Genomic DNA, 25,426 nt, shown 5'->3' with positions numbered 1-25,426 from the left:
CAGCATCTTTTCTGAATGTGTCCGTGCCCTATTCCTTTCTCTCTTGAATCCTCCAGTGTTTCCGTAGACTTGATTTTGCTTATTTTTTCCATTTACTGCATTTGTAAAATATCTTTTAGTATGAACTCTGGTGTTTTCTAAGCTACAGTTTCTGAACAAATGTTATTCCACATTTATGACATTTGTAGGATTTCTCTACAATACAAATTCTCTGAATTTGAATAAAGTTTAAGCAGCTGATACAAGATTTCCGTCTAGTATAAAACATATTTCTAATTTTTTTTCCAGAAGAAATATTCTTTAGTCCTCTGGAAACTTATATTTCATGAAAGGTCTTTCAACAGTCATTACATTTATAATAACTTTATTAAGTCTGAACTCTGATGTAAGATGCAAGCAGATACTAACAGCTTTGCCTATTTTTATATTTATTTTTTTTCTCAAGTATGAATGCTTTCATGTACAGTCGAGTGTGAGAACTGGGTGAAGGCTTTGCCACATTCTTCACACTTGTAGGGTTTCTCTCCAGTATGAATTCTCTTATGTACAATAAGGTTTGAGGACTGGGTAAAGTTCTTTCCACATTCTTCACATTTGTAGGGTTTCTCTCCAGTATGGGTTTTCTTATGTTTGGTAATATCTGAGAACCACATAAAGACTTGGCCACATTCTTCACATTTGTAGGGTTTCTCTCCAGTATGAATTCTCTTATGTACAATAAGGTTTGAGGACTGGGTAAAGTTCTTTCCACATTCGTCACACTTGTAGGGTTTCTCTCCAGTGTGGGTTTTCTTATGCTTAGTGAGGTCTGATAACTGCTTAAAGATGTTGCCGGCCGGGCGCAGTGGCTCAAGCCTGTAATCCCAGCACTTTGGGAGGCCGAGACGGGCGGATCACGAGGTCAGGAGATCGAGACCATCCTGGCTAACACGGTGAAACCCTGTCTCTACTAAAAAATACAAAAAAAAAAAAAAAAAAAAAAAAAAACTAGCCGGGCAAGGTGGTGGGCACCTGTAGTCCCAGCTACTCGGGAGGCTGAGGCAGGAGAATGGCATAAACCCGGGAGGTGGAGCTTGCAGTGAGCTGAGATCCAGCCACTGCACTCCAGCCTGGGCGACAGAGTGAGACTCTGTCTCAAAAAAAAAAAAAAGATGTTGCCACATTCTTCACACGTGTAGGGTTTTTCTTCAGAATGAGTTCTCTTGTGATTAGAAAGGCTTGAGCAAGTTCTGAAGACTTTCCCACATTCTTCACACTGGTAGGGTTTCTCTCCGGTGTGAATCCTCCTGCGTTCACTGAGGTGTGAGGACTGCATATAGGCTTTCCCACATTCTTCACATTTGTAGGGTTTCTCACCAGTGTGAATCCTCTTATGTTTAGTAAGGTCTGAGCACCATTCGAAGATGCTGTCACATTCCTCACATTTGAAAGGTTTCCCTCCAATCTCATTTCTCTGATGTTTGGAAAGACTTGGACTTGTGCAATTTTTCACATTTGGAGAGCTTCTCTCCAGCAAGAATCATCTGATGATTAGAAAGCCTTGAGCAAGAGAGAAAGACATTGTCGCACTCTTCACATTTGTGAAATTTTTCCACAGCACCGTGTTCCTTACGACCAGTAAGGTGGGACAGCTGTTTAAAGGCTTTGCCAAATTCTTCACATTTGTAATGTTCCCCTGCGGTGTAAATTCTGTTTTTAGGAAGGACTGAGCAAGTTTTAAAAACCTTGTCACATTCTTGACATTTGTAAGGTTTCTCTCTAGTGCAAATGTTCTCACGTTCAGTAAAGTGTGAGCATTGGTTAAAGGTTTTGCCACATTCTTTACATTTTGTGGAATTTTTTTCCAGTGTGAATTTCTGATGTTCAGTTAAGAATGAGAACATTTGAAAGGATTTACCACATTCTTTGCATTTGAAAGGCTTCTGTCCAGCATGAATTATATTATATCTATTTAAATTTGAAGAATTGTTAAATATTTAACACATTTATTACATCGAAAGATTTTGCTATGGGTAGTTGATGAACATTGCTTAAGTCTATTGTAATCTTCTTTCTGCAATTTACACTCATCTACATTTCCCCAGTCTTTCCTCCAGTGGAAATTGTCAAGGCCACAATTTCCACATCCTCTCCATATTGATTTTGGGAACGCATCTTGTATGCCCTGCTCTGGCAAAAAGTCTTGGGTGATATGAGAAGACATAGCTGAAAAAAATAAATAAAGTTACCTACTTACTAGACACAGATGAATACACTTTATTAATCTAATCTATAAAATAATACTGAGTGCATTAGCAAAACGGCATTAAAAATACCACAGGCCCTACTTTTCTTTATAAACATGTAAATGTAAACATGTATTATCTGAAAAAGATAAAATTATAAAATGATAATATTATAACTGTTACAGTTGGGCATTGGGGAATATAGAGTTTCAATGACCAACCTCAGTTCACACTAAAAGAAAATAACATTTTGAAGTAAAATAACTAGATTATCTTATATTTGGGCAGATGCTTAGTGTTCGGAGAAAATTACTGAGTATACATTTCTGCAGACTCCCATTTGAAACCTCTGTAGGAATTGAAATCAGAAAGCAGACACACAACATCTGTTTACAGGACTTCCGGGATTTCTGAACCAAACACCATCACTCGCACACTTCAGACACAATGCGAAAAGGGAAGTTAGAAAACATGTCGCATAGAGTTCCTCAAACATAGGCAGGTGCAAGCATGTTCCCAAAAGCAGTGGCACAGCAAGCAGTGAGAACCACACAGGCCCTTACTCGCCAGGAGGAGGACTCTGATTTTCACTGTGACCCTTATAAAGGAAAATCACTAAACGGGAAGCGGAGTCTGTAGAAGGTTTAAGAGAATGAGACAGAAGACGCTCCTGGGGGCAGCAAGAGAAAGACCCCCGGGCTCTCAGAACTGCCCCTGCCCGCTTTACCTGCTTGGCGGTGCCTCCTGCAGTTGGTTCCTCCAGCATCCACCTGGGCAGGGCCCACGTCCTCCCCCTCCCCATGCCAGCCTGAAGCCCCCGGGGCAGCCTGGGTTTCTCCTTTTCCTCTGGATCTCCAGGGACTGCGCGGTCCCTGGGGTCCGCTGGCGGGGAATGAATGAGTGAATGAATGAATGAGGAACCGGGTGGCCATCTGGGTCTCAGTGTCTGTCTGGGGGCGTGGTGGGGGGCGTGCCCTGATGGACCCGGCTCATCAGAGTCACTCCTGGGGGCTTCCCTTGGGGTTGGCACAGGGCAGTTCCCCCCCATCTCAGGTCTGCTTCCGTGGGGAGGGTCCCCGAGAAGCGGAGCGTGGGCTGGTTTTTAGGGGGTAACCCACGAAGGCTCCGCCTGTTCGCCCGCCCCCCGGCCGTTCTGGGAACCCCCCAGCACCACCCTGGAGCCCCGGCCTGCAGCCTCCTCGGGGCCTCGTCTCCCTCCTCCCGGGGAAGCTGCGGGGCAGGCACCCGGCAGACCGCGGGACCTGACTCCCTCCCCTCCCCTCACGGTGGGGTTGCGGCTCTGGGGGCTCCTGGGGCCGCTGTCGGACCCTCAGCTCTGTGGCCGGGGAGAGGAGCTTTCGGGGCCACAGTCTCAGGGCGGCACAGACGGGGCGGCTCCAAGGCTTCAGCCACAGACGTTGGTTTCCTCTGTTCTGGGGGTGGAGGCCTGAGCTCAGGGAGTCTCAGGGTTTGGTTCCTTCCCAGGCCCCTCCAGGGCTGGGGACGGGTGTCTCCTCCCCACCCTGGGCCGCCCTCTGTGGGTCTGTGTCTCCTCTCCCCATGGGGACCCCAGTGCGTGGGGATCAGGCCCACCCCGAGGACTTCACTGAAACTGAATGACCTGTTCAATGGCCCACCTTCAAATCAGGCCCCGTCCTGAGGGACTGGGGACCAGGCCTTCCACGCAGGGTAGGGCACACGCTTTAGCCTGTCACACAGGATTCCCTGGGCCCCTAAGCACTGCAGCCGGGGTGGGCTGGAACTGGGTGTGACAGAGAAGGGGATTGTACCTGTTGATACTGGCACAATATCAAGGCACTTCTTGATATTGACTTTAACTCATTTCATCCTCAAGGCAGCTGCGTGTTTTTCGTGTCACAGGCACAGAGGGGTTAAGTATGAATCACTTGCCCGGAATGGCACAGCTGGCAGTGCAGAGATCAGATTAGCCAAGGAGAAGGAACTAAGTCAGGGGTCTTGACCTCAGCCTCAGAACCACAAGTGAGACACCGGGAGAACTGCCGAGATCTGAACCCGCCTGGAGAACCGTCCTGGAGGGTAGTGAGTTGGGGGTACTCAAGGGCGTGCCCTTTCCTTCTGAGGTGATGAAACGTTCTGTAACTGGTGATGGTGATGGGTGCACAGCACTGTGAATACACAGCATTGAATTGTATGCCTTAAGTGGGCAAATTGTGTGGCATATAAATTTTATCTCAACAAAGCTGTTACCAAAAAAAGAAGAGGTATCAGAGAGGTTGGGGAGTGGTGAAGCCATGGTTGTGCTGATGGACCCAGAGTTCTGGTGAGATCAAAGCATTGGAGAAAGAGAGCTAGGAAGAGGATGGTGGCTGGAAGCGGGGTACATGGGACAGAGCCCAGTGGGGTGCCCTGCTGAGAACACGGTCACAGATATCACCACAGGGGTGAGGAGTGGGGAAGATTCATTTACTTGTGTATGGAAATCACTGAGAATTAACCTAGAAATTGTGTTGGAAAAAGTAGTCACGAGCCAGAAGCTAAAATCAAGAAGAAATTGGGAAGAGATTGGCAAGGCATACCAGCCTGCACATAACGGAGACAGAGATGGAGGCTCTGGAGAAGACGGAGTGGGATAGGCTGGTGGTGACGGGAAGACATTACCCATCTTCTGGGACCAGTTCCCAAACTGAACGCTTGGACTTGTTAGTTTTCTTACTCGATTCCTTTCTATCCTTACATTTTTTGTGTCTAAAGGTGTCCCCAATTCTGAAAGTGAGATCTTTAACTCTCCCTCCATATTCTTTTATTTTTATGATATGTTTTAATTTTTATTTCATGGCTCACTGCAGACTCGATTTTCCAGGCTCAATGTTTTTCCCACCTAAGCCTCCTGAGTAGCTGCAACTACAGGTGTGTGCCAGTATGCCTGGCTAATTTAAAACAATTTTTTTTTTCTAGAGACGATGTCTTCCTTTGTTGCCAAAGCTGGTCTTGAACTCCTGGGCTCAAGTGATCCTCCTGCCTTGGCCTCCCTGGATTACAGGCACTCTCAGATTGCAGGCATGAGCCACTGCCCTGGGCCTGTTTGGTGTTTGACCCTAAATCCCAGCTGCCAACTTGCTGCTGTCTGTTCTTTTCTTTTCCTTTCTATTTATTTTATTTTATTTTATTTTATTTATTTTTTGCTGTTATCCATCACCCTTTTCATGTTCAACATGTCTCTATCACTTTGTCTTAGGTGAACTACTTGGAAACTGCACACCACAGCCTCTGTTTTCAACAGAGTTCAGTCACCTCTTGAGGGCTCTTCTGATTCTTATCTCGGTAGATCATCTCCTCAAGGATTTCTGCAGGTGAGTACGCTGGTGACACGATGCTGTATTCTTGGGTGAGTACGCTGGTGACATGTTGCTGTATTCTTGGGCGAGTACGCTGGTGACAGGTTGCTGTATTCTTGGGTGAGTACACTGGTGACAGGTTGCTGTATTCTTGGGTGAGTACACTGGTGATGTGATGCTGTATTCTTGGGTGAGTATGCTGGTGACATGTTGCTGTATTCTTGGGTGAGTATGCTGGTGACATGTTGCTGTATTCTTGGGCGAGTATGCTGGTGACATGTTGCTGTATTCTTGGGTGAGTAAGCTGGTGACATGATGCTGTATTATTGGGTGAGTATACTGGTGACATGTTGCTGTATTCTTGGGTGAGTACACTGGTGACAGGTTGCTGTATTCTTGGGTGAGTATGCTGGTGACAGGTTGCTGTATTCTTGGGTGAGTACACTGGTGACAGATTGCTGTATTCTTGGGTGAGTATGCTGGTGACATGTTGCTGTATTCTTGGGTGAGTACACTGGTGACAGGTTGCTGTGTGCTTGGGTGAGTAAGCTGGTGACATGATGCTGTATTATTGGGTGAGTATACTGGTGACATGTTGCTGTATTCTTGGGCGAGTACACTGGTGACATGATGCTGTATTACTGGGTGAGTACACTGGTGACATGTTGCTGTATTCTTGGGTGAGTACACTGGTGACATGATGCTGTATTATTGGGTGAGTACGCTGGTGACATGTTGCTGTATTCTTGGGTGAGTATGCTGGTGACATGTTGCTGTATGCTTGGGTGTGTACACTGGTGACATGTTGCTGTATTCTTGGGCGAGTACGCTGGGGACATGCTGCTGTGTTCTTAGGTGAGTACACTGGTGAAACAATGCCCAAGAGCATGGCCAGGAGATTTGAGGAGCAGACACATCTGGTAAGCAGACTTCAGTTTCTTGTCAGTAATGTGCCCCTCTTATGCTCTCCTCGGGGTTTAGCATGCATCCCTTAAACAAAGAAAGCAGCCTATATAAGCAGTGGTTTGGTGACTAGAGTGCCTCAGTGCGTTATTGCTGCTATAAGAAAATACTTGACCTGGGTAATTGATAAAGAACAGAAATGTACTTTCTTATAGTCCCGAAGGCTAGGAAGTCCAAGATCAAGGTGCTGGTGTCTGGTGTGGGCCTTCTTACTGTGTCTTCACATATTGGAAAGCAGAAGGGCACGAGAGCATGAATATGCTGTCCTCACATGGCACAGAAAAGGATGAAGGCCCTCCCTCAAGTCCTTCTTGCATGCAGCACTAACTCATTCCAAGTACCTTTTGTTAGGCCCCACCTCCCAACACTCTTGCATTGGGGGTGAAGTTTCCAATACATGAATTTTGGGGAACACATGCAGACTATGGCATAAAGGAACCTCTTTCCCCACGTGGAGTACAACTGAGCAAGGAACCCAACTGAGAAGCTGGAAGAAGCAGCCTAAGAGGAGTGAACGCTCTGTCTGGGGAAGAGAGAAAACAACAGCAGAGAGACTTGTGAGATTTTCAGAAATAATTGAGTAGGGGAAAAGATTCCCCACAAACATCAAGATGAGGATAGATTATTCTTATCTGGATAGGAAAGGAAAGGATATTGTCTGGGTGCACTGGCTCACACCTGCAATCCCAGCACTTTGGGAGGCCAAGGCAGGAAGATCACTGGAGGCCAGGAGTTCAAGACCAGCCAGAGCAACATGGCAAGACCCCCATCTCTACAGAAAGTTTAAAAGTTAGCTGGGTATGGTGACACACGCCTATATTCCCAGCTACCTAGGAGGCCGAGGTGGGAAGATTCCTTAAGCCCAGAAGTTTGAAGCTGGAGTAAGCTGTGATCACGTCACTGCAATCCAGCCCAGGTGACAGAGGAAGACTTATCTAAAAAAAAAAAAAAGTGATCCCCAGTAATATAGTTTGGATGCCTCCTCCAAATCTTATGTTGGTGAGGCCTGCTGGGAGGTGTTTGGATCATGTGTATAGATTTTTCATGGATGGTTTAGCACCATCTCCTTGGTGATGAGGAAGTTCAAGCAAGATCTGGTTGTTTAAAATGTGTAGCACTGACCGGGCATGGTGGCTTATGCCTGTAATCTCAACACTTTGGGAGGCTGAGGCCGGCAAATCACCTGAGGTCAGGAGTTCGAGACCAGCCTGACCAATAGGGAGAAACCCCGTCTCTACTAAAAATACAAAATTAGCCAGGTGCGGTGGCACATGCCTGTAATCCCAGCTATTCAGGAGGCTGAGGCAGGAGAATCACTTGAATCTGGGAAGCAGAGGTTGTGGTGAGCCGAGATCATGCCATTGTACTCCAGCCTGGACGACAAGAGCAAAACTCCATCTCAAAAAAAAAAAAAAAAAAAAAAAAAAAAAAAAACGTGTGGCACCTGTCCCTCCACCAGCTCTGTCTTTCTCAGCTGTCACCATGTGCCATGCCTGCTCCTGCTTTGCCTTCCACCATGAGTAAAAGCCCCCTGAGGGCCTCACCAGAAGCTGAGCAGATGTTGGTGCCGTGCTTGTACAACTTGCAGAACCATGAGCCAATTAAACCTTTTTTCTTCATAAATTACCCAGTCTCCGGTATTTCTTTATAGCAACACGAAAAAGAGCCTAATACAGAAAATTGTACCAGGAGTGAGATGTTGCTACAAAGACACCTGAAAATGTGGAGGTGACTTTGGAACTGGATAATGGCCAGAGACTGGAAGCTTTTGGAGGGCTCAGAAGAAGAAAGAAAGATGAGGAAAAGGTTGGAACTCCTGTGAGACTGGTGAAATGGTTGTGTCCAAAATAATTACAGTGATAAGAACCATGAAATCCAGCCTGATGAGGTCTCAGGGAAATGAGGAACTTGCAGGAAACTAAAAACAAAGGTCACATGTGTTATGCCTTGACAGCGAGCTTGACTGTATTGTGTTTCATGCCCTACGGGGCTCTGAAACTTTCTACTTAGGAGTGGTGACTTAGGATATCTGGGGGAAGAAATTTCTAAGCAGCACAACATTCAAGTTGTGGCCTGACTGAATCTAACGTCGTACTCTCACATGCAAGAGCACATACATGAATTAAAGTTGGAATTTATATTTAAAAGGGAATCAAAGTGTAAAAGTTTGGAAAGTCTGCAGCATGGCCATGTGGCAGAGAATGAAAAAGCATTATCAGGAGAGGAATCCAAGCAGGCTACAGAGCAACCACCTGCTAGAGATATTAGCATGACTCAAAACAAACAAACAAAACACAACCCAAGTGCTAATAGCCAACACAATGGGAAAAGACTTCAGACGCATTTCAAAGGTGTTTGAGACAGCCCCTCTCATCACTGACCTAGAGGCCTAGGAGGACTGCATGGTTTCAGGGGCTCAGCCCAGGCCCTCACTGCCCTGCACAGCCTTGGAGCACTGCTCCCCACACATAGGCTGCTCCAGCTCCAGCCTCAGCTCAAAAGACCCCAAAGATAACTCTGGCTTCAGAGGATGCAAGCCATAAGCCTTGGTAGCTCCCATGTGGTGTTAAGCCTGTAGATGTGTAGAGTGCAAGAGTGAAGGAGGCTTGCGATCCTCTACCTAGACTGCAGAGGATTTATGAGAAAGCCTGGGCACTCAGGCAAAAGCCTGATGCAGGGGCAGAGCCCACACAGAGGGTATATACTAGGGCAGTGAAGAGGGGAAACATGGGGCAGGAGGCCCACATAGAGTCCCCACTGGGGCACTGCTTAATTGAGCTGTGGGAAGGAGGACACCATCCTTCAGGCCCCAGAATGGTAGAGCCACTGGCAGCTTACATCTTGAGCATGGAGAAGCTGCAGGCACCCAACTCCAACCCATGAGAGCAGGTGCAGGGGTGAACCCTGCAAAGTCACGAGGGTGGAGTTCCTCAAGGCCTTAGGAGCCCACTGCTCACCCCAGTGTACCCTGGATGTGGGACAGGGAGTCCAAGGACATTACTCTGGAGCTTTAAGATTTAATGGCTGCCCTGCTGGATTGCAGACATGCATGGGGTCTGTAGCCCCCTCCTTTTGGCTGATTTCTCCCTTTTGGAATGGGAATGTTTACCCAGTGCCTCTACCCTCATTGTATCTTGAAAGTAAATAATGTGTTTTGGTTTTCACAGGTTCATAGGTGGAAGGAACTTGGACTTTGGACTCGATGTTGGAATCAGTCAAGACATTGGGAGGACTGTTGGGAAGAGATGATTCTATTTTCCAATGCGAGGACATGAGATTTAGGGGTCGGGGTATAATGATATAGTTGGGATGTTCCCTCCAAATCTCTTGTCGAAATGTAATCTCCAGTGTTGAAGGAGGGGCCTGCGGGGAGGTGTTTGGATCATGGGGGTGGATCCCTCATGACGGGCTTAGCATCATCCCCTTGGCGATGAGTGGGTTCACTCAGATCTGGTTGTTCACAAGCGTGCGGCCCCTCCTCACCCCTTGCTCCCACTCTCACCATGTGGTGTGCCTGCTCCTGCTTTGCCTTCCGCCATGAGGAAAAGCTTCCTGAGGGCCTCCCCAGAAGCTGAGCAGAGGTGGGTGCCACGCTTGTGCAGTCTGCAGAACCATGAGCCATTCTAACCTCTTTCCTTTATAAATTACCCAGCCTCCAGTATTTCTTTAGAACAATGCAAAACTGAAAATGGCATGACTAAAATATAAAGACCATGGATAACTTTTGAAATCTAAAAAGGTAAAATTAATATTATCTGGGGGAGTCAACACAGGAAAGATGAGAGCACTTGGGCAGAGGCTGTTGACCACTGGTCACATGTGGTCAGCAGAGAGCAGGTGACCAGCACCCTGGGGCTTTGTGGGAAGCACCAGACAGCCTGGAGCTGAGGTATTAATTGTAGGAGCCAAAACAAATGGGGAAAAAGACAAATTTAGCACACAAAGAAAGTAGATGCTCAACTGAGCCAGGAGGAAGTCACTAGCGAAGAGGGAAAAAACAGAGCTCTGGAAAAATAGTGTAAACAGTCACAAGGAAGGGACCCTGTATCATGCCTGACCTCTGGACAGGTATATAAAGAGCCCAGCCTCAGGGAGCTCCACACCTGCACCTCCCTCTCACCTGCTTCTCTACCTGCTGTATTCTCAATCCACCAGAACCATGGGCTGCTGTGGCTGTTCCGGAGGCTGTGGCTCCGGCTGTGGGGGCTGTGGTTCCGGCTGTGGGGGCTGTGGCTCCGGCTGTGGGGGCTGTGGCTCCGGCTGTGGGGGCTGTGGTTCCGGCTGTGGGGGCTGTGGCTCTGGCTGTGGGGGCTGTGGCTCCAGCTGTTGTGTGCCTGTCTGCTGCTGCAAGCCTGTGTGCTGCTGTGTGCCAGCCTGTTCCTGTTCCGGCTGTGGCTCCTGTGGGGGCTCCAATGGGGGCTGTGGGTCCTGTGGGGGCTCCAAGGGGGGCTGTGGCTCTTGTGGGGGCTCCAAGGGTGGCTGTGGCTCTTGTGGAGGCTCCAAGGGGGGCTGTGGCTCTTGTGGGGGTTCTAAGGGGATCTGTGGTTCTTGTGGTTGCTCCCAGCGCAGTTGCTGCAAGCCCTGCTGCTCCTCAGGCTGTGGGTCATCCTGCTGCCAGTCCAGCTGCTGCAAGCCCTGCTGCTCCTCAGGCTGTGGGTCATCCTGCTGCCAGTCCAGCTGCTGTAAGCCCTGCTGCTCCCAGTCCAGCTGCTGCAAGCCCTGCTGCTCCCAGTCTAGCTGCTGTGTCCCCGTGTGCTGCCAGTGCAAGATCTGAGGCTCTGGACTCAGGCCTCATGTGAGTCCTGCTAACCCCATATTCTGAAGCTGTGACCTGTCCTTCATCGTTGAGCCCCAAACCACTGCCCAGAGTCCATTCCTCACTACAAGATGAACCATATCTGGCTGCCTTTTCCTAAGGAGAGTCCACCCTAATCAATGTCCATTGTCTCTCCTAAAAAATTCTCTTCCCAAGTCAACTGCAACTGCAGTTGAATCACCCCTCGCCTGCTAGCCTCGCCTTTGCTTGTCTATTCAGAGGCCTGAGCTCCTGAACCCACTTGCAGTCCTGTCTTTTCCAGCTGGAAGCAGCTGGCCATGAGCGTCCCACCTGCAACAAGGTGGGTGTTTAAGAGGCTTCCTTGGAGTCCCTTTGCATGTCCAACACTCTGCTTTATCTGAAACGAAAAGTTGCAAACTAATAAAAATACCATGCCGACAAACTGAAACACGTATCTTGCTGACTTCTCTGTTGTTCGGCGTCATTACTATGGCTATAGCTATTGTTCTCTCTTTCTTGTATTTCGGACTGTGTGGGTCTGATGGTGATGTTGGTGGAAGGTGCTAGGATGGGGCTGGCTGTCTCCCCTGCCTCTCATCTCCTTCCCGGCTGACCCCTCTTTTCTCAGATCCCTTTTCTTCCTAGATCTTTCCAGCTATTGATCTGATGGAGACAGAACTGTTCCTCAGACCAGGGCCACAGAAGCAGAAGAGGCTGCTGAAAGCTCTGGGGAGTTCAGACTTGCCTCCTTTCCCTGGTCCAGACCTCTGCCATCTTCCTTTGGGAAGTTTTTGTACCCAACTTACTCTGATTGCCTTTGTTGTTACACAGCCCGTTACCTCTGTAAATAAACACTCCTAACACCAAGCCAATATTGCCTTTTAAGAATTCTGAAAGGGCTGAGCTTGGTTGCTTATGCCTATAATCCCAGCACTTTGGGAGGCCAAGGCAGGCGGATCATTTGAGGTTAGGAGTTTGAGACCTGCCTGGCCAACATGGTGAAACCCTGTCTCTACTAAAAATATAAAAATTAGCTGAGTGTGGTGGCATGTGCCTGTAATCCCAGCTACTTGGGAGGCTGAGGCAGGAGAATGGCTTGAACCTGGGAGGTGGAGGTTGCGGTAAGTCGAGATTGCGCCACTGCACTCCATTCTGGGCGACAGAGCAAGACTCTGTAAAAAAAAAAAAAAAAAAAAAAAAAAAAAAAAGACAATAGAATTGAATTATTTCAAGTTATTTGGAAACACAGCAATTTATTGGTGGGATATGTCCTAAGAACATAGAAAGAACACAAAAATAAAATTCCTAAGCTGTTTTTAGAAGTCATGGTGGCAGTGGTAGTATGGTTGATATCCTGCTGTGAATGTTGTATGGAAAAAGCAAATGCATTAATTAGGTTGGTATCAGAACTGGAATTTTTGGTGTGGAACTGATGAGGTTAAGTAAAAACCTTGTCATCCTGAATTTGAATTAGACATATCGATATGAAATCATGATGTATTTTATCCAAATAAAAACAGTTTCCTCCTCCACTGAAAGACTCAGAAACAATGAGCCATCCTGTAGCAGTGAACACGCCTAGCACCAAGACTGTTGTCTTCAAATGCTGTTTATTGTATCTCCCTGGAACCTGGCTTCTCTGGTGAATGGGCTGGAAGTGAACAAGATGAATCTAGAACATCTTGTCATCCCAGAAAGCAGAGATGATAACTAAGACTAATGCAGTTACATCAAAAGAACTAAAGAGTCAGCTGGGCAAGGTGGCTCACGCCTGTAATCCTAGCACATTGGAGGGCTGAGGCAAGTGGATCACTTGAGGTCAGGAGTTGGAGACCAGCCTGACCAACATGGTGAAACCCTGTCTCTACTAAACACAAGAAATTAGCCAGGTGTGGTGGTGCACGCCTGTAATCCCAGCTACTTGGGAGGCTGAGGCAGGAGAATCCTTTGAACCTGGGAGGCAAAGATTGCAGTGAGCTGAGATGGTGCCATTGCACTCCAGCCTGAGTGGCAAGAGCCAAACTCTGTGTAAAAAAAAAAAAAAAAAAAAGATAAGAGGCAAACCTGGAGAAACTCTCTGTAGACAGACTTAGGACAATCTGAACACCAATTTCTTAACTGGACTGATACACATCAAGTATGTTTAAACTAGGAGTAAGTAATCATACACAAAAAATAATAATACAGATACTATGCAAACGGTAAAACTTAGTTGCCTGTAGAGGATTCTAGGAATCAATGCATTATTTCGAAGATGACTAAGTAAAGGAAAATAATCAGGCACTTACTCTATCTCTGATAGACAAACTTTATCTTATGGTAACAAAATTAGAGGAAGTATTCCAGTTTATAAATAAAGAAGAAATCATAGAATTAGAAACTTAGCATTTTGTAACCCCTAATGAAATAATGGGACTACCAGATTTACTGCATGCAGCCAAATCAGTGGAAAATTTATAGCCTTAAATGCATATGTTAGAGTAAAAAATAAAAGTTTAAGCTCATTTAGCCAAAAACCTATCTATAAGACTGGCAGTGTTGCCACACAGAGCACAGAACGGGGTGGTAATTAGGGCTCTTTATAGGTATCCTGGTTCTCCTCTTCTTCTGGGAACAGGTCAGATGGCAGGTGGTAGAGTGGCCCTTCCATGAGCCCTCTCTAAGTCAGGTGTGACCGTGTGATTTGCTTGCCTCAGTGGGAAGAAGTCTGAAGCACGTGCTGCAGTTTTCTGAATTCTCTGTTTCTTCTCCTACCATGACCACTAATGTTCCAAGCAGTGGCTGCTGCTTCCGACTGAGTCCCAGAGTGACGAAGCACAGAGCAGAGTCACCAGCTGATGTGCAGTGGCCTGCGATGTGAACAAGAAGCAAGCCTGTGTCATGTGAAGTCACTGAAACGTGGGGGTGGCTTGTTTGGGCAGCATAATTGGTCCATCCTGGCTGACCCAGAAACCAACCAGAACAAAAACATAGCATTGAGACCTTGGTTTATTGGTCAGGAGGTGGGTGGAAAGGAAAGTTATCAGAGGCGAGAAAGGTAGTTGTTATGTATTTGGTAAGACTGTCCCAGATCGTGTATCCCTGAGGGAAGAGTTCAGAAAACACAAGGCCCCTCCTGCGTGGGTTGTTGTGGCTGCATTTATCAAAGCATTACAAGAACAGGGTGAGCTCGAAAGAACCAGCTGGTTTTGCCAGCCAGGAGGAAAGTTCTAGAAAGCCTGGAGAAATCTGGGGAGCTACAGAGTTCTCAGTTCTGCCTGGTAAATGATAACACTTAGAAGGCCTTTGAGCAGCAAAGGACAATTAAAGCTGAAATGAAAGGAACCCTCTTTAAGGGTACACTTTGATGAGATTCCATGAGGGTGGACCACACTGCAGGTAGGGAGTTGGTGGCTGCATCCAGCCTGGCCAGTGGGGCAGGAGGGGCTGCTGTGGGGTCAGTGGGTCCAGAAGAAAATGCCGGAAACTTCTCCCTCCATGGCTCACTGGGCGTTCTCTTTGCTTGGCCTGTGGCTCCCGTGGGTAAATTCATGTCTTGCTATGTGATGAAGAGATTTCTCCAGGGAAGAAGGGGAGGTGTTTGGCCCAGGAAGGACCCAGTGACCTGCAGATCAAAGACGGCCTCCCTACCTCAGTAATGGGCACCAGAGAAAAGCCTGCTGCCAGCCGTCCATTGGAAATGGGCCCAACAGAACCAATGCTGTCTGTGCTTGGGGTGTGGGGGGTAGAAGAGAAAGCAAAAGAAAACCGAAACCTTCCTTAATAATGAACAGATGACACGTGATAGTTAGCAAGATATAGGACACAGTTGTAACTCTCCGTGAAATCAACAAAGAGAAAATCGAGCATTGGATATTTCATGCATAATTTTTTGATAAAATCATAGGATTGCCTGCTGCAACATCCTTCATTTCACAGTTGACCATTACAGAATGATGCTGAAGGGAGTCACAGTGCAAAAACAACCGAGCTCCTTCTCATCCTTCACAAACGCCTCTCTTTGAGGTCAATCCACCCCGTTGGGAAGCCCCTATCTTTTCTCCTTGGCCAGCTTCTCTTTCAGGGTGAACTGCCTGATCTTCACTGCGGTGGCCTTGCCTGGCTCCCACCAGAGGTTCTCCAACGTCACTTTCATCGACATCACAGAATCCTACGTTTCTTTTTTTTGCAAGCATTGCAATTTTACTTACAATTTGCATTGTAAATACGACTGTGGAAAATTTATTTAGGAGAGCTGGTTCTGCAAAAACATGGAAGAGATCTGGGAGGGGGTGTGTGGGAATAAGTGATATTGTTAAGTAAGTGAGCTGCTTGAGTGGAGAACACTTTCAGAAGTGGTCAGCCTGGGCTGGGCATGGTGGCTCACTCCTGTAATCCAGTTCTTTGGGAGGTTAAGGAAGAAGGAACGCTTTAGCTCAGGAGTTCAAGACCAGCCTGGGTGACATAGCAAGACCCCATCTCTACAGAAAAATAAAAAAAATTAGCTGGGCATGGTGGTGCACACCTGCAGTCCCGGCTAATGGGGAGGCTGAGGTGGAAGAATCTCTTGAGCCTGGGAGGTTGAGGCTGCAGTGAGCTATGATTGCACCACCACACTCCAGCCTGGGTGACAGAGTGAGACCCTGTCTCAAATAAATAAATAAATAAATAAATAAATAAATAAATAAAATACATGGTCAGCTTGTTTACTTGTTTGTGATTCTTTTCTTTTTTTCTTTCTTCTTCCTCTTTTTTTTTTTTTTTTCAATAGAGGTAGAGTCTCACTGTGTTGCCCAGGCTGGTCTTGAACTCCTGGGCTCAAGGGATCCTCCTACCTCAGTCTCTCGAGTAGTTGGTACTACAGGCATGCACCACTGCTGCTAATGAATATTTTCAGAACCTGATGGTTTCCTGCCCCCCCCCCACCCCAGGAATCTTGGATAATGAGTGTAGGGAGACCCTGCATGGAGCCTAGAGATGCTGGCTGTGTGTGGAGTGGTCACCAAGGGAGCACCTTAGCAGGAATCTCTGGTCAGAGTGATGGGGAACCAGACTCAGTCCTGAGACAAGCAGGGGACACCTTCAGCTCACGGACAGCAGACTGTGGAGCTGCTCAGCCTCTGTAATTACATAGTCCAATTCTTCAGAATCATCTATGTATCTATGTATCTATCTATCTATCTATCTATCTATCTATCTATCATCTATGTGCCTCCTTATCCATCTATGTTTTTGTTGTTGAGATGATCAAGTTGGTTCTAAAATTTCGTTGGAAAAGCAAAGGAATTGAAAAAAAGAAAGCAATATTTAAAAAGAAGAATGAAGTTGAAGTCTCATAATACTTGTCTTCAAAATCTCCCATAATGTCACAGTGACGCTGTGTTTGCATTAGGAAGCAGCATACAGACCGCAGAGCAGGACACAGGAAAAAACTTGCCATAGTGTCGGCTGATTCTCATTAAAAACACCATGATTCCAGTGGGATAAGGATGGCTGGTTGGTTGGTTTATTGATTTATTTATTTATTTATTTATTTATTTATTTATTTTATTTTTGAGATGGAGTTTTGCTCTTGTTGCCCAGGCTGGAGTGCAATGGCATGATCTCGGCTCACTGAAACCTCCACTTCCCAGGTCCAAGCGATTCTCCTGCCTCAGCTTCCTGAGTAGCTGGGATTACAGGCATGTGCTACCACGCCCAGCTAATTTTGTATTTTTAGAAGAGACAGGGGCTTCTCCATGTTGGTCAGGCTGGTCTCAAACTCATGACCTCACGTGGCTTCCCAAAGTGCTGCTATTACAAGAGAACCACCTTTGTTTGTTTGTTTGTTTTGAGACGGAGTCTTGCTTTGTCGCCCAAGCTGGAGTGCAGTGCCACAATCTTGGCTCACTGCAACCTCTGCCTCCTGGGTTCAAGCGATCCTCTTGCCTCAGCCTTCTGAGTAGCTGGGATTACAGGTGTCCACCACCATGCCCAGCTAATTTTTGTATTTTTAGTAGAGATGGGGTTTCGCCACGTTGGCCAGGCTGATCTCGAACTCTTTACCTCACGTTATCTTCCCTCCTCGGCCTCCCAGAGTGCCTGGATTACAGGCATGAGCCACTGCGCCTGGCCACGATGGTCTTTTTATCAAATGCTGCTGAAACAATTGGATGAAAATGTGAAAAAATGGATCTCAACTCCTACCTCACATTACACACAAAAATTAGCTTGAGATCCATCATAGAACTAAATATAGAAACCAAAACTCTAATGCTTCTAGAGGAAAAGCTAGGAAAGAGAGTTTTCTTTTTTTTTTTTTTTGAGACGGAGTCTTACTCTGTTGCCCAGGTTGGAGTGCAGTGGCACGATCTCGGTTCACTGCAAGCTCCGCCTCCTGGGTTCACACCATTCTCCTGCCTCAGCCTCCTGAGTAGCTGGGACTGGAGGCCACCACGCCTGGGTAATTTTTTGTATTTTTAGTAGAGATGGGGTTTCACTGTGTTAATCAGGATGGTCTCGATCTCCTGACCTCGTGATCCGACCGCCTCAGCCTCCCAAAGTGCTGGGATTACAGGCGTGAGTCACCGTGCCCAGCAGAAAGAGAGTTTTCAAAAAGGTCACAAGAAAGCACTAACTGTCAAAGAAAAAAATGTTAAATTGCACTTCAAAATCAAAAACATTTCCCTATAAAAAGAAGTTCAGATAATAAGGCAAATCAAATACTGGAAAATTATGTATTATATTTTACACATACATATATATTATATATACACATATGTAGGGAAAAGAAAGAGAGATCAGACTGTGACTGTGTCTATGAAGAAAGGGAAGACATAAGAAACTCCATTTTGACCTGTACCCTGAACAATTGCTTTGCCCTGAGATGCTGTTAATCTGTAATTTTGCCCCAACCTTGAGCTCACAAAAACATGTGTTGTATGGAATCAAGGTTTTATTTTTTTATTTTTATTTTTATTTTATTTATTTATTTATTTTTTTGAGACGGGGTCTCGCTCTGTCGCCCAGGCTGGAGTGCAGTGGCACGATCTCGGCTCACTGCAAGCTCCGCCTCCCGGGTTCACGCCATTCTCCTGCCTCAACCTCCCGAGTAGCTGGGACTACAGGTGCCCACAACCGCGCCCGGCTAATTTTTTGTATTTTTAGTAGAGACGGGGTTTCACCGTGGTCTCGATCTCCTGACCATGTGATCCGCCCGCCTCAGCCTCCCAAAGTGCTGGGATTACAGGCGTGAGCCACCGCGCCCGGCGGAATCAAGGTTTTAGAGATCTAGAGCTGTGCAGGACGTGCCGTGTTAACAAAATGTTTACAGGCAGTATGCTTGGGAAAAGTCATCGCCATTCTCCAGTCTCAATAAACCAGGGGCGCAATGCTCTGCGGAAAGCTGCAGGGACCTCTGCCCTGGAAAGCTGGGTGTTGGCCAATATTGTCCACGTGATAGCCTGAGATACGGCCTCATGGGATGGGAAAGACCTGACTGTCCCCCAGCCCGACACCCGTGAAGAGTCTGTGCTGAGGAGGATTAGTAAAAGAGAAAGGCCTCTTGCAGTTGAGATAGAGGAAGGCCTCTGTCTCCTGCCTGCCTCTGGGAACTGAATGTCTCAGTATAAAACCCGATTGTACATTTGTTCTATTCTGAGATAGGAGAAAACCCCCCCTGTGGTGGGAGGCGAGACATGTTGGCAACAATGCTGCTCTGTTATTCTTTACTCCACTGAGATGTTTGGGTGGAGAGAAGCATAAATCTGGTCTACGTGCACATCCAGGCATAGTACCTTCCCTTGAACTTACTTGCAGCACAGATTCCTTTGCTCACATGTTTTCTTGCTGACCTTCTCCCCATGATCACCCTGCTCTCCTGCCGCATTCCTCTTGCTGAGATAGTGAGAATAGTAATCAATAAATACTGAGGGAACTCAGAGACCGGTGCCGGTGCAGGTCCTCCATATGCTGAGCGCCGGTCCCCTGGGCCCACTGTTCTTTCTCTATACTTTATCTCTGTCTTATTTCTTTTCTCAGTGTCTCATCTCACCTGACGAGAAATACCCACAGGTGTGGAGGGGCTGGCCCCCTTCACACATATATACATGTATATAAAACACATGTGTAAATATATATACATACATATGGCAAAGCATTTCATTCATATTTTTTTTTTTTTTTTTTTTGAGATGGAGTCTCGCTCTGTAGCCCAGGCTGGAGTGCAGTGGCCGGATCTCAGCTCACTGCAAGCTCCGCCTCCCGGGTTCACGCCATTCTCCGGCCTCAGCCTCCCGAGTAGCTGGGACTACAGGCGCCCGCCACCTCGCCCGGCTAGTTTTTTTTTTTTTTTTTTTTTGTATTTCTTAGTAGAGACGGGGTTTCACCGTGTTAGCCAGGATGGTCTCGATCTCCTGACCTCGTGATCCGCCCATCTCGGCCTCCCAAAGTGCTGGGATTACAGGCTTGAGCCACCGCGCCTGGCCCCATTCATATATTCTTGATATCGAATTTATGAAGAGTTCCAATAAGTCAATAACAAAAAGAACAAAAAAAAAAAAAACCTACGATAAAATGGGCAAACAATTTTAACAAGACCTTTTAACAAGAAAGATGTGAAAATGGCCAGTGCAAGAAAGGATCCTTGCGAACATTAGTCATCAGAGAAACACAGGTCAAAATCCACACGAGATGCGATTGTACCCCCATGCGATGCCTCACGTTTGAAAAGCCGCCGGGCGGTACTGACAGGCCTGGTGCAGCTGACAGTCCCATGCACCGCTGGGGAGGGGAAAGCAGCACGAGCGTTTGGACAGCTGTCCGTTTCTTAGCAAGTTAAACATACACTACTCTATGGTCTAGCAAGGCCAGTGCTCAATATTTAACCAAAAGATTAAAACTAAAAACATGAGTACAGAAGGACTGGAAGGCATGTTTATGTGTCATTCATCATAGCCCCAAACTGCGAACAATTCAAATATCTATGAGCGTGAGAATGGGGGAACGCAGTCGAGAGTATTTTTACACGAAACACTACGCAGTGATTAAAAAAGAAGAATAAGACTAGGCGTAGTGGTTCATGCCTGTAATCCCGGCACATTGGGAGGCTGAGGCAGGTGGATCGCCTGAGCCCAGGAGGTCAAGGCTGCAGTGAGCCATGAGGGCACCACTCTGCACTCCAGCCTGGGTGACAGAGCAAGACCTTGTTTCAACAAAAAAAAAAGAAGAAGAAGAAGAAGAAGAAGAGCAAATCATTGACACACAGAATAACATCGTGAGGGAAAGAAACCAGAGTACATTTTTAATGATTTCATTTCTGCGACATTCAACAGCGGGCAGAACCGGTCAGCAGAGCTGTGCCTGTAGTGATGGGTGGGAAGGGAAGGCCATGAAAGTGAACCTCTGGGGGTAGAGCAGTTGGTCATGGTTGGGGTGATGGGCACACAAGTACGTGTTTAGCGGAACTCATGGAACTGCACACTCAAAATACGTGCAGAGCCCAGGAGGCCAAGGCTGCAGTGAGCCAGGATCTCACCACTGCCCTCCAGTCTGAGTGACAGAATGAGACACTGTCTCAAAAAAAAAAAAAAAAAAAAAAAAAAAAAATGCAGTGCAGGCGCGGTGGCTCAGGCCTGTAATCCCAACACTTTGGAGGCCGGGGCAGGGGGATCACTTGAGGTCAGGTGTTCGAGACCAGCCTGGCCAACATGGTGAAATGCCATTTCTACTAAAAATACAAAAATTAGTTAGACATGGTGGCACACACCTGTAATCCCAGCTACTCAGGAGGCTGAGGCAGGAGAATCGCTTGAACTTGGGAGGCAGAGGTTGCAGTGAGCTGAGATTATGCTGCTGCACTCCAGCCTGGACAACAGAGTGAAACTCAGTCTCAAAAAAAAAAAAAAAAAAAAAAAAGCATTTCACTGCATGTAAATTTTACCTCAATACAAAATTAAAAGTAATCTTTTGGGGCCGGGCGCGGTGGCTCAAGCCTGTAATCCCAGCACTTTGGGAGGCCGAGACGGGTGGATCACGAGGTCAGGAGATCGAGACCATCCTGGCTAACACCGTGAAACCCCGTCTCTACTAAAAATACAAAAAAACTAGCCGGGCGAGGTGGCGGGCGCCTGTAGTCCCAGCTACTCCGGAGGCTGAGGCAGGAGAATGGCAGAAACCCGGGAGGCGGAGCTTGCAGTGAGCTGAGATCCGGCCACTGTACTCCAGCCCGGGCTACAGAGCAAGACTCCGTCTCAAAAAAAAAAAAAAAAAAAAGTAATCTTTTGGAAAATAAAAGTGCATTAGAGAGGGTGGCTAGTCAAAATTTTTGTAGCCTTCAAGGAGAGTAAATTTGAAGCATATCTGTCGATTTGTGGAATTTTTACAAAGACTTAATGGAGGAAAACTCGAAAGCATTAGGAAGGGTCTTGTTCCTCTGTTCCCTCTGTGAGCCCAGCTTCCCTGAAGGGAACGTGGGTCTAATCTGTGTCATTAGGAGTGAGCTGATTACAGGAGGAAGAGGTAAGAAAGACAAAGGAGAACCAGGGCCACACTAAAATCCATGTTCTTCGACACTTTGTTTTACAAATTTGACAAAATATTTATACTGGAAGTTTTTAAGTGATGGAACCTATAGACAGCCTTTTCTTTCAGCTTATTTTTTTAATTTTAATTTTATTTTATTTTATTTTATTTTTTACAAAATGACCACCGTTGACATAAACACCAATGCCAGGGGGTGGAGGGTCTGCATCAGTGAGGAGAGCTCTGAGCGCCAAGGACAATGGTCCACCCACCAGCCAAGCCACCACTGCCTCCCAGACTCCTAGGACACCCGCTGGAGAGGGAGCCCAGTGTCTTCTAACAAAGGGAAACGCCTATGAGGAAGAGGCCAAATTTAGAAACCAAGGAAAGTAGAGCTTGGCTTGAGCTCATGGCGGCTCATAGGACGGTGAAGAGATTAAAAATAACACTTGTGCACGTGAAACAGCAGAAACAACAACAGTATTCATGTGATCAGTATAAACACCTGGGCAGGAATATAAAGAGCCGGGGCTCAGGGAGCTCCACACCTGCACCTGCCACCTGCTTCTCACCTGCTCCTCTACCTGCTCCACCCTCAATCCACCAGAACCATGGGCTGCTGTGGCTGCTCCAGAGGCTGTGGCTCTGGCTGTGGGGGCTGTGGCTCCGGCTGTGGGGGTTGTGGCTCCAGCTGCGGGGGCTGTGGTTCCAGGTGCTGTGTGCCTGTCTGCTGCTGCAAGCCCGTGTGTTGCTGTGTGCCAGCCTGTTCCTGCTCCAGTTGTGGCTCCTGTGGGGGCTCCAAGGGGGGCTGTGGCTCTTGTGGGAGCTGCAAAGGGGGCTGTGGCTCCTGTGGGGGCTCCAAGGGGGGCTGTGGCTCCTGTGGGGGCTCCAAGGGGGGCTGTACCTCCTGTGGGGGCTCCAAGGGGAGCTGTGGCTCCAGCTGTGGGGGCTGTGGCCCCAGCCGCTGTGTGCCCTTCTGCTGCTGCTCTAGCTGTGGCTCTTGTGGGGGCTCCAAGGGGGGCTGTGGCTCTTGTGGGGGCTCCAAGGGGGGCTGTGGTTCCTGTGGGGGCTCCAAGGGGGGCTGTGGCTCTTGTGGCTGCTCCCAGTGCAGTTGCTGTAAGCCCTGCTGCTGCTACTCTGGCTGTGGGTCATCCTGCTGCCAGTCCAGCTGCTGTAAGCCCTGCTGTTCCCAGTCCAGCTGCTGTAAGCCCTGCTGCTCCTCCTCAGGCTGTGGGTCATCCTGCTGCCAGTCCAGCTGTTGTAAGCCCTGCTGTTCCCAGTCCAGCTGCTGCAAGCCCTGCTGCTCCTCCTCAGGCTGTGGGTCATCCTGCTGCCAGTCCAGCTGCTGCAAACCCTGCTGTTCCCAGTCCAGCTGCTGTGTCCCCGTGTGCTACCAGTGCAAGATCTGAGGCTCTGCCCACAAACCTCAGCTGGTCCTACAGATCTGGGCTCTCCAGGAATGACTGCAGCTGTGGCCTGAATTCCTGAAGCATGTCTCTGAGCCTGTCCTCCTCTGGACTAAGGCAGCCTAGTGTTCAGGGCTCAGTACTCAGCCGCTCAGCCTCTGAGGTCATGAGGGCTTCCGGCATGCTGGGTCCTGCCCATCAATTCTCCCGGAATCCCCTTTTCCTTTCCTGACCTCACCACTTCAACCTTCTCAGGGCGTCAAGATCCCACACCCCTGGGCCCCTCCTGTGAGCCTGCTGGAAACACGCTGAAACCGGAATCCTCTGACCTGCTGCCACCTCTCCCGGGTCCCTGCAACCTCCTGTCTCCTCCACCCTTCGTCTTCATCCTGCCTGAGCTGCCAGAGCTCCGATTGCTTTTGGAGTTGATCTGGAGGACTCAGAATTATTAGAGATCCCAGGATCCTCTCCTGAGGAGGAGGGGTGCCCAGTCTCCTCTTCTACCTCCGACCTGGCCTGGTTTCTTTGCCCCAGGGCTTCGCCTTTAAGTACCTGGGCTGGATCTTCTAAATAAATACGATCCGTACCTCTCACGAGTTTGCGTTGTGATTCTTTTGTTTCAGCCTCTGTGTGATTAGAGAAATATACAATTTTCACTGAGTTGCACTCCCAGGCATTTGGGAACCCCCTGTTCCCTGCTATGTGAGTTTGCTAGGGCTGCCCCACAAACCATGTGGCTTGAGCAACAGAAGTGGATTGTCTCACAGTCTGGAGGCCAGAATCTGCCATCGAGGTGCCGCAGGGCCGGGTCCTCCTGAGGCCTCTCTCCATGGCTTACAGATGCTGCCATCCCTGTACCCTCACGTGCTCGTCCCTCTGTGTGTGTCTGCATCCTTATCTCTTTGTATAAGGACACAGATTAGATTAGGGCCCACCCTAATCCATGAGGTCCACGTTTTAACTAATCACCCTGTAAAGAGCTATCTCCAAATAAGGTCCCATTCTGAGATACTGCAGTGAGGACTCCAATGTATGAACCAGGGGGCATAACTCAGCCATGGCATCCACTTGGGTGGGGGCCTCACCATCTTTCCTGTCTTCCAGAACACAGAATTGGGAGGCCCCTTGGGCTTCTTTCTCCCACAAGTCACCAAATCCCACAGCATCTCCTGGAAGACATCCTACAGACATCTCCTTCCTGCCTCCTTGTGACACTTCCCTATGCAGACCTCTGCTTCAGGCACCCACCTGTCCCTTCCCTGCTGCCTCTGTCAGCTCTGGCTGCCAGAATGAAACCCACAAAGTAAGCCTGGAGGACTGAACAACAGACACCATTTCTCCCAGTTCCGGAGGCTGGAGGGCCCCGGCCAAAGTCCAGCAGGTTTGACTCATGGGGAGGGAAGGCAGGAGCCGGCGGAGGAGGAGGTGGGCTGCAAGGCTGGAGCCCCCAGACCCAGGCGTCTGTAACAGCAGAGCACTGGAGGCTGCTTGGGAAGCCAGTGTCTTATAGGATGGCAGACAATGAGTGCCTGACAAAACTGTGACAAGAAAGTGAAAACTCAACAACACAGAAGTTTTAGAAATTGCTTCTGAGTTTCTGTTTTAGTAAGTAATGTTGACTTAATTAACAAGTCAACATTAATTCACAACCCTGGAACTTCTAAAAGGACATGGTGAAACCCCATCTCTGCTAAAAATACAAAAATGAGCCAGGCATGGTGGTGGGCGCCTGTATCCCAGCTACTCAGGAGGCTGAGGAAAGAGAATTGCTTGAACCTGGGAGACAGAGGCTGCAGTGAGCATAGATTGCACCACTGCACTCCAACTTGGGCAACAGAATGAGATTCTGTCTCTAAATAAATAAATAAATAAAACTTAAAGTGCTGTATTTAAAACATGTATATTTTTAAGTCAATGAGCTGTTCAAAAAATAAATAATCCTCAGAACCAACAAGCAAGAGAGAGATGAACCCACAGAAGAAGGTGAAAGACAAAAATGGCCTCCACCCCTTGCCTGGACCAGAAAGAGGCCCTCTCTGTTTTCTTCCACCTGTGGTATCGCTTCTGTTGTCAGTATGGATCTGAGAAAAACGTAGTTTCTCTACACTCACACATAGAACACTCTCATTCCTGATGTGCGAGTTTTCCCCACACCACTCAATTGTCTGCTTCTTTCCACACCAACTGATTCTCTGATACTGTCCTGCGATTCACTCCCATCCTGAAACAGAGTTCATTTCAGATCCCACAGGCAAAGGG

General features: G+C 47.8%; 2 protein-coding genes and 1 pseudogene across 2 annotated transcripts; all 3 read right to left on the bottom strand.

Annotated features, from left to right (window-relative positions):
- Nucleotides 1-353: 353 nt before the first annotated feature.
- On the bottom strand, nucleotides 354-2,233 carry LOC126935938 (zinc finger protein 195-like). The gene is given in 4 exon segments (XM_050758101.1): nucleotides 354-827; nucleotides 1,154-1,475; nucleotides 1,477-1,975; nucleotides 1,978-2,233. Coding segments are annotated over 4 exon segments (1,434 nt in total). The 5' UTR covers nucleotides 2,204-2,233; the 3' UTR covers nucleotides 354-440.
- An 8,228-nt stretch (nucleotides 2,234-10,461) lies between these two features.
- LOC126936403 (putative uncharacterized protein DDB_G0291608) lies at nucleotides 10,462-15,423 on the bottom strand. The gene is given in 4 exon segments (XM_050759210.1): nucleotides 10,462-10,959; nucleotides 10,961-11,260; nucleotides 14,913-14,991; nucleotides 15,392-15,423. Coding segments are annotated over 4 exon segments (909 nt in total).
- Nucleotides 15,424-19,893: 4,470 nt separating this feature from the next.
- On the bottom strand, nucleotides 19,894-23,350 carry LOC126936402 (uncharacterized; annotated as a pseudogene).
- Between the last annotated feature and the right edge of the window lie 2,076 nt (nucleotides 23,351-25,426).

This window comes from Macaca thibetana, chromosome 14 (genome assembly GCF_024542745.1).
Source record: "Macaca thibetana thibetana isolate TM-01 chromosome 14, ASM2454274v1, whole genome shotgun sequence".
NCBI classification, from domain to species: Eukaryota; Metazoa; Chordata; class Mammalia; order Primates; family Cercopithecidae; genus Macaca; species Macaca thibetana.
Note: the sequence above shows the minus strand (reverse complement) of the source record. Positions and strands in the feature narration are given on the sequence as shown.